The following is a 9,380-nucleotide window of genomic DNA, read 5'->3' as shown; positions in this document are numbered from 1 at the left end:
AGTTCAGAAAAGTTAAAGTACCAACTTTTAAGTACTCTTTTTCTAATTATTTATTATTATGCGGCGTTATGTAAATATAAAATACACGAACTTTTAACAGGATTATCAGTAAAATACTTTTTAAATAAATAATTTAAATCGATTACAATTTTTCTTCGCGTGATATTTTGTTTTTTCCAGTTTGAGACTATTTTACAACTTTACAATGACAGGAAATGTAATTTCTTATGAAAATTAAAAATTTTCAACGACGGGACTCAAAAATTCAATCGTGAACGTTGAAAATTCCTTAATGATAAAAGTTTTTTGACTTTCATGTAAGGTTTGGTTTTTAGGTGTTTTATACTATTTTACAACGTTCAAGATTGATATAAAATGTATTTTTTTTCTGAAAATTTGCAATTTTTTATAAAGATAGAACTTCGAATTTTTTTCTTAAAAAAAAAGTTCAAATTTCAAAAAATTGCCTTCGAATTTTTGTCACAAAATGCATGGTTTGAAAGTCTAAACTCATGAAACCTTAAAATTTGTGGTGTGAAAAAGATATTCACCCAATATATTTTCACACGTGGAACATCCATGCGGGTATACGCATCTATTTTTTAATGAAATCAGAAAAAGTAAATAAGTTATAAACAAAGTTTAACAATTTTATTATTGCCAATCAGCGCCCGGCCAGCTAACGTATGAACATACGATCATAAGATTTGTCCGATCAGAGCCCAGTCAGCCCCCGACTGGGGGTTTGACATAAATTTTGTCCAGCGAGTCCTCGACCAGCGCACGGCTAGGCTCTTAAAAAACAAACATAGCCCGGCCAGTCCCTTACCAGAAACCTTGTTGTACCAGGGCTAACCCGGGCTATTTCCACACGGGAAATAACATAAAAGTATTTTATTTATTATTTACTTCATTATGCAATAATTTCAGTACATATTTTTATTCTGAAAATTACGAAAAATATGAATAAATTTTGTTTTTTGCTACAATTGTAGAGGGTAAAACAAGTTGATTTTTTTAAAAGGTGTATTTGAAAATTTTTGAATGCGGAAGCACCACTGGGTACGCCAGGACACTTTTTGAGAATTTGTAAAAATTGGAAATTTTCTGCTAATAACATGTGTCCGTGCTATGTACGTTACGTATATAATTTTTTTTAAAGTGTTTCAACAAACTAGACGTTTCCAACGTGAATGTAGTTAAAAATAAATTAAGAAGCTCAGTTTAGAATTATGAAACACGGCTGAAAGCAGTATACGAATTTAGTAAGGGAAAATGGGGAAAATGGAAAAAAGAGAGGTTATGTTCAAGCAACGCTTATTAATATTTTTGCATTTTTCACATATTTGAATATTATTCTTTAGTGTCTATAACCATAATCTCAGTGAAAAATCTAAAAAGAAATATTTTTTCGTTTCCACAGAAAAAATTTAATATTCTTTTCTCAAAATCAATCAATTTTTCTAAAATCAAAGAAAAGTCTTCTATAAATTCATATTCATAAAAATAAAAAATAATAATAAAAGAATGGTCTCAACCAAATCGAAAAAATTAAATATAATTCGAAGAGATTTAAACAATTTCAAGGGATTTCTAAAGGTTCGAATAATTTTTAAGGAATTTTAAACTTTTAGAGGATTCCAAAGAATTTATTCATTATTATTATGAATTACATAGATTTCTTCTTCATTTCCTTAATCTCACTAAAATTTTACTGAAATCAATGTAATTTTCTCGATTAAAAAAAATTTTCGAATTCATTTGTATTGTTTTGAATTTGATAATATTTTTTGCAATTCACTCTCAATTCTTATTAAATTACCCTGAATACTTATTAATTTACTCTGAATTCTTTTAAATTCTTTTAAATCCTCTTGAATTTTTTTAAGTAACTTGAATTGTTCTAAGTTTAGTCAATTCTACTTAATTCAGTGGATTGAAACAATATTTTTAATAGTTTTTATTTAATTAATATTAAAATCTTTTAAACTTACCTTAAAGTCTCAGGCATTTCGTGAAATTTAACAATGTTTTTCAATTCATTTGAATTTTTATGAATTTCATCGAATTCTTCTCGTTTACCCTAAATTCATGTAAATTCATTCTAATTTTACGGAAATTCATATGATTTTTTTTATTTAAAATTAATTTTCCAATTCACTTAAATTATTTTGTATTAAACTAGAATTGTTTTGAAGTATTATGATTTGATCCTGAATTTTTTACCCTTTGATCTCGAGAAAGTAACCTATAAGCGTGACAGAAAGTACCCTTTGGTCCGTATATTTGATCCCATAGGGACTGTGAGGCATGTATCTACAGGGTGAGAAAATAGTATGTGAACCCCGGAAAATCTCAGAGGGTTGCTCATAAAAAAATTGTTAATTTCAGGTCTTATGTAACTTTCACCAAGAAATCCAGTGATTACCTTGGATTTGACCTTGTAATCAACCTTCTTTTTTAACCACTTGTTATGCGCGATTTTCTTGCAAGCATAATTTGAATTTTATTTGACCTCTAGAGGTCACGTTGCCCTTGGACCTGAAGGCATATTTTAACGTAAAATTTCACGCTCTTTCGATTGCCGATATCAAAAGTATGGGTTCCCATTAAAAAAAGTTGACCTTGAAATGACCTGGAAGGTGAGGTACAAGGTCAAATCCAAGGTCATCAATGGATTCCTCGTTGAAAGTTACATTAGACCTGACCTTAAATTTTTTTTTATGACCAACCCTCTGAGATTTTTCAGGGTTCCCATACTTTTTCCTCACACGGTATATTTTAATCAAATATGTTCTTTAGGGTGGTCCAAAAATGCATTGAAAAATTCTTTTTCATTCTAGGGGGAAAGACCCCCCCCCCCCCTATGTTTTAGTTTCCGGAGAAAGAAAATCCGCAAATTTTTTTCGAAATTCGAATATTAAATAAAAAACTACGTATTTTTACGTATTATTGTTAGTTGTTAGCATTTCCTGTCATTTTTTCATACAAATAATTACTAATAGACAACTTGAATATTTCTCCTGAGTTTTTAGATAACATTTAATTGTTTAAATAAATGTAAGTTATCTAAAAAATTATTTATTCCCAAAAATGTAAAAAATAATCGTCTTTTCTAATTGAAATGCAATATTTTGTCATTTTTTGGAGTATTACATTTTTCTAAAAACATTATGTAACTATATGAAAAATTATTTATTGTGTATTTTCAAAATTTCTATAAATGAACCAGAGACGTCCACTTTTTTCAAATTGGTATCCTATGGTACTTTTTGCTAAATAATTAAATAACTTTGATAAATGTCTTCTAATATTTTAACACATGTGTATTAGTTTAAACAATTTTTATTTGCCCCAGCAGTTATTTTTAGATAACTAAAGTAATGAAATAAAATAGAAGACATACAATTAATTACGATTTTTAAAGTATTCTTGGAAAAGTAATTATTTAAACAATTAAAAAGTGATTAATGTATCTTATTTCATTTTTTTAGTTGTCGAAAAAACTGCTTGAGCAAATAAATATTGTTTAAAAAAATATAAATTTATTAAAACTTAAATGAAATGTATAAAAATTATGTAATAATTCAGCAAAACGTATCATAGGATACTAGCTTGATTAAATTTCAATTAGAAAATACGATTATTTTTTACATTTTGTGGAAATAAATAATTGTTTAAATAATTTTAATTTGTTTTAACAATTGAAAATGGTTTTAAAAAAGTCATGATAAATATTCAAATTGTCTATTAGTAATTATTTGTATGAAAAAGACGACGGAAATTGCTAAAAAGTAACAATAATACGTAAAATGTATTTTGGTTTTTAGGCCATCTTCGGGGCGCTGCGGGGAGGGTGAGGGTGTGTTGAAAATAAAATTTATTAGTATGGTTTTATTTCGTAGACATGCCTCTTCAATCCCTAAAAAGTGTGGAACGTTTCGATGAAACCCTGGAACATGAGTTCAAATGTTCGAAAATTCAAAATTTACGGATGGCTCCTTATAAAATTTAACCTCTATGTTAGAAAACCGTGATACACTTATGGTGAAAAATTATTTTTCCCCAAGTTATGTATTTAAAAAATAAAGTTCTGTCCCATGCAATTGGTATTATTGTTTGACCCTCGATGTGAAGGCATGTTGGATTTCCCCCAATTAACATGAAATGCCAATCTTTGGAAATATCTAATGTTGTCTTTACGGTCCGTTCTGGTATTTTTGTTTCTCAGTTGAGTACTCGAAAGGATTGTCTATCTCTCCAGAAAAATCGAAACTAGTTATATTTCCAATTCGTACAGCAAATTTACCACAAAATGTCCATATCCTGGTTGATGACATTATCATCAACCCATCTGAATCCGCTAGTTTTAGGGGTTATTATTCATTGCACACTATCGTGGAATCTACACTTTCTAAAAATAATTAATAGATGCAACAAGGTACTCAATATTCTAAAGTGTCTATGTGGTACAGGGTGGGGTTCTCACCCCCAAGTACTTTAGATGTTATTTCGTTCTTTAGGCAGGAGCTCTTTTGAATATGAATGCCATGTTCTATCCATTAGTTCTGGTGATACCTACTTTCAGAAAATCAAGAAACTACATAATAGATTTCTACGTATAATCGGTGGTTACCGTATTTCAACACCCATTATAGTTATGCAAGCGGAACTGAAAGAACTCCCTGTTAAGTCTAGATTTCAGCTACTATCGGATAAATTTCTCATTAAAACGGTTTGACTCAATTCAATCTGCACAAGAATTTTTTCTTACTAATATCATATTACAAACTCAGAGGTTATAAAAATAGAGTTTTAAATTCACATACTCCGTTACAGTACCTACTTCCTTATCCAATGAAATTTTTCAAACCAACTAATAACTTAAAAATTGGTTCAACTATTCAAAATAGTGACTCTCCTCACATTATTTTTCAAAATTTCATTACAAAAAATTTTTCTAATTTTTCCCACTCCTATACGGACGGTTCAAAATTCCCAGAATCATTCGTGGAAGCTTACGTTTATTCCCCACACTGAAACATTGAAATTAAAATAAAGATTTCCGAACACGCCTCTATCTATACTGCGGAAGTATGGGCGATTAGTGAAACAATTCAACATATTTTGGATAACCAAATTCCATCTTCAGTCATTTTCTCTGATTCAAAAAGTGTTCTGCAAGCTTATCAAAAGCTTCAATGTCTCTTCTTCTACGTCATACATTATTCAAAAGATTCGGAATATTCTCTTCATAGCATCAAATAACAAACTCAACAGAACTCTAGTATGAGTCCCTGGTCATAGGGGTATTCTGGGCAACGAGCATTCAGATAATTTGGTTAAACTTGCTACTATAGAGGGTAACTTTCATGACACACTGACAAATTTTTTTAGGTGTATTACATAGAATTCTAGCTGTCCCAGCTAGAAAGTATCGCTGGATTTCGTCTTTCTAAATAGTTAGCTGTATTGAACAGATTTTCTTGGAGGCAAAATATAGGTGCAGTATCTAGAAAATTTAGCTGTAATGTCTATGTTCCTATTGCTAAACAAGTATAGGTGTCACACCTAACCATGTTCAGCTAGATATTCTGGGTGAAAAATATAGCGAAACTTGACAGCCTATCTAGCTGCGTTTTCTGGCTGAAGTGCCTACAATTTTTTCTAGCTAATAGGGCGATATATCTTTAGGTATAATGACGCAAAAACACATCAACCATATATATAAATACTTAAATCTTTATTATGTTTAGATACATACATGACATAATTATTAAAAATCTTAAATTGAAAACAGTTAGTTATAATCAATACATATCAATATATACACTAAGGCGTATCGAAAAAAAGTTGTAAACGAAGATTTTCTGAGGTTATGCGCGCACTGATAAAAGAATACTCACTTTCCTTTGAGAGCTTCAGTGTAATTCTGGAGGTTACAGCTAATCAAAAAATCTCTTATTTCCATAATCGGTTCCATCATTGTCGTTGCATTACTGTATATATTATTCATTTTTTAACTCTCACAAGCCACACACGACATCTTTACAACAACTTTACGACATCCTATGTCGATGTCGTTAAGGTGTGTTTGCGATATCGTAAATAAGTCGTATGATCTGACGATATCTTTACCATATCGTAAAGACACCGAAACGACATGGACATAGGATGTCGTAAAGTTGTCGTAAAGATGTCGTAACGATGTCGTAAAGACGTCGCCAAATTTTGTGCCCATTGGGGAGGCACGAGCTTCTTGTATTTACGGAAAAGTCGGGTGTAAGTGTTGTACGAACTAATGCAAGGCAGTACATTTTTTAAATGTATTTCAATTTATAGGCCTAAAACTGATGCTACAATTATTTTAGGTTAGATTTTTTAGCTTTACGCGCAAACAAATTCTAGCAAATATGCTGTTTGATCATGACTGCTAGAATGTTTAGCAAATAATGATAGAATTATCTCCCACATTTTCTGTCTGCAGGAGACAGACGGTTTATATATCTTAGCTATCTAGTTTGCAGTTCTACCTAAACTTTATTGCACATTCAGGTATATCTCTGCAGCAATATATTTCTAGCTACAACAGCTATACTATTTTTTTCAGTGCATAAAATTTCCACACACAGATATATGGTCAGTAGTCCTCCCACGACACCTGAGATTTGCTTTAGATACCTGGGTTAGAGTTTCGGATTATGCTGGGATTGGTCAATATTATTTTCAAGCATTATTTGACCCATCTAAATTTAAAAAACCATGGTTCCACAAATCTAAATTTTAGAGAAAATCGGTAGTAATAATTTCAAGGTTACGTTCCAATCATTATAATTTAGCGGCTAGTCTAATTAGGAAAAATTTCATCGACGACGGGAGTTGCGCTTCTTGCGGTTATCCTGAAGACGATATAAAACATGTTCTATGGGCCTGCCCTAAATACTCAGATTCTAGAAAATCATTTGAATAATCCCTTATTAAAAATTCTTTTTTTCTACCAATTAGTGTTGAACCCTTCCTATTCCATCCAACAAACAAAGCTTTTCTTCCTATCATTCAATTTTTCAAATCGAATAATTTACTTTTTTAACTTCTTTTCAGGCTCACAGCCACCACGTGCTGTAATTATAACTTTTCGTCCTTCTGCCTATTGTAGTTTGGCTCTCTTTTACCCAAATTTATGGTAAATCATACTTAGCGCCACTAGTCTTGTCCAAAAGATGCCATCTATTGTTAACTTTACCTACTTGCGCACGTAAACCATTTCACTATCCTATAAAAATTTTCATCCAATAACTCTTATCATACTCTATCCTGAGGCATATCACAATCTTCGAGTCCTTAATTCACATCGTCATGGCCAAATAGGTTACGCGTTTTTACTTGCAAGGAGACCTCTCTCTCCAACCTAGGCTAAATGTTCCCCTCCCTGGCACAGAGGACTGTGGGCAAAAATATTATCTTTGGTGTGGGTAAAGAAAGAAGAAGATAAATGTGATTCCCCCACTGATTCCCTGTGATTCCCCTCAATGCCTTCGCATTTAATTTATGTACGATTGGCGGAAAACTACAACTCCGTCTTTGTCTATCTGGCGTTTTGCTTGCGCGAAAGATAAGGAGGCGGAGTCGGCATTTTATGGCATGTGCCTGATTGCCCGCTGACCAAGAGTTCATGTAGAATGATGTAGAATGCAGCTAACAGCTTTCATTTTCATTCACTTCGATGCTTCGATTAGAGTTCTAGCCAAGTCTGGTTTCATTTAGTGTGTTCTGTTTTCTGTGAACTAACCTTATTAGACAAAAGGTGGGTGCTAATTGTATTTTTATAATAACGAATTAGCGAAATATATGAATCATGGTATTCCTTGTATATCATCTAAATTATCCCACCAGGAGTTAATCGTAATGGCGAAGGTGCCTGTAGCGAGTGTAGCGACAATACCAGCTCTTAGACCTTTCGAATCAACACCAAATTTAGCAGAATCTTGGCGTAATTGGAAACAAGATTTTTTAGATTATTATTATTTAACACGCTTCCGTAACTGTCCAGAATCTGAGAAACTGGCATTATTTCGTCACGTATGTGGAGAGAAATTGAAAGGAATCTACAGAGCCAAGTACAAAACCATGGATGCGCGACCAAAGACACTTCAATCAACTTTAGAGGATTTGGATGTTTATTTTCTGAATTGTAAGTATTAGTTTTATTTTATGTCAAAGTGGTTTTATGTTCCTGATCATTGCTATTTGATAATAAATTTCCTGTTTGTCCATCGATGGACAACAATTAGATAAACTAAACTTATGTCCTAATTGTCCCTAATAGCACAGAGCGTGTAAAATGTCTGCCCCTTTCAAAGTTTTCACTGGAAAATTCCAGGAATGTCCCACTGGTATCTGAAGAGGCCTTACCGTTTTTATAATTTTAGCAACAAATATCTCATAGCCCATAAAAGATAGGTAAGTATTGATGTAAATTTAGGTCGGTAAATCTCAAAGTATTAGTTTGTCTAAACAACGTAAGATCTATGCCATAATTAAGGTCTCAGTTAAAGCTCATTTAATACTCAAAAGCCAAATTTTGGGCTCCGTATTTTTTCAAAAAAATGCATGATACTGCCAGCTTTATATAAAGCCAGCAGTACTATGGCAGAAATTTTGGCTATATCACATTTTTTCTTTCCCAGGAATAGAGGGTTCATTTAAGGTTCTTGCATGACCCCCGACGAAATATTTCAAAAACAACCCCTATTAAAAAAAGTTATCCTAAAAATAAGTGTGTACTATACATAAAAGTGAGTACATCAGAATTGAAGGCTCGCTTTAAGCTCTCCAACGTCCTGAAAGCCCATTTTTAAAAACCATCCCTTAACATTGAATGACTACCTGTTACCCAAAAGTGCTGATAAAGTGTACCTAATATGCACCAATTAGCGTCAAATCAGTCCAGCGTCCCAACAAAAATGTCCAAATCATCCCTTAAAATTGGAAAAATATCCCTTATCCAGAAGTTCTGACAACTTGTGAGAAAAAGTACTTAATAATTTTGTAATATTTTCTAGCCGCCTGAAAATATCAAAAACTTTTTCAAAACCCACCCGTAACACTGGAAAACTACCCCGTAAATGAATGCGACATTAAACTGGGAATAAAGTATATCAGCAGTGTTTGGCATTGTATGCCATATGCCGGAATTAAGGGCTCATTTATTACACAAAAGCCAAATTTTCGGTTCTACATTTTAAAAAAAGCATGGTAAGCCAGCTTTATGTAAAGCTAGTAGAAGAAAACTTCTTCCACCAGAAGGTTTTGATACAATCTGGTCCCGGTGCGGAATAGTTCTTCATCCCTCTTAATACTTTTTTCACCTCCTCGGTAGT

General features: G+C 32.2%; 1 protein-coding gene across 6 annotated transcripts in view; it reads left to right on the top strand.

The window, feature by feature from the left end:
* Positions 1 to 9,380, top strand: part of LOC117167217 — a 23,936-nt gene that overhangs the window by 11,214 nt on the left and 3,342 nt on the right. For all 6 annotated transcript variants that reach the window (XR_004466369.1, XM_033351983.1, XM_033351984.1 and 3 more), the window contains one exon: positions 8,051 to 8,191. Coding sequence is in view for 5 of the 6 variants with exons in the window: in XM_033351983.1 (XP_033207874.1) it covers positions 8,051 to 8,191 (141 nt within the window). In the remaining variant the exon portion in view is untranslated. Of the gene's footprint in view, positions 1 to 8,050; positions 8,192 to 9,380 lie in introns of those variants that run through there.

Source organism: Belonocnema kinseyi, chromosome 2 (assembly GCF_010883055.1).
Source record: "Belonocnema kinseyi isolate 2016_QV_RU_SX_M_011 chromosome 2, B_treatae_v1, whole genome shotgun sequence".
Taxonomy (NCBI): domain Eukaryota; kingdom Metazoa; phylum Arthropoda; class Insecta; order Hymenoptera; family Cynipidae; genus Belonocnema; species Belonocnema kinseyi.
Note: the sequence above shows the minus strand (reverse complement) of the source record. Positions and strands in the feature narration are given on the sequence as shown.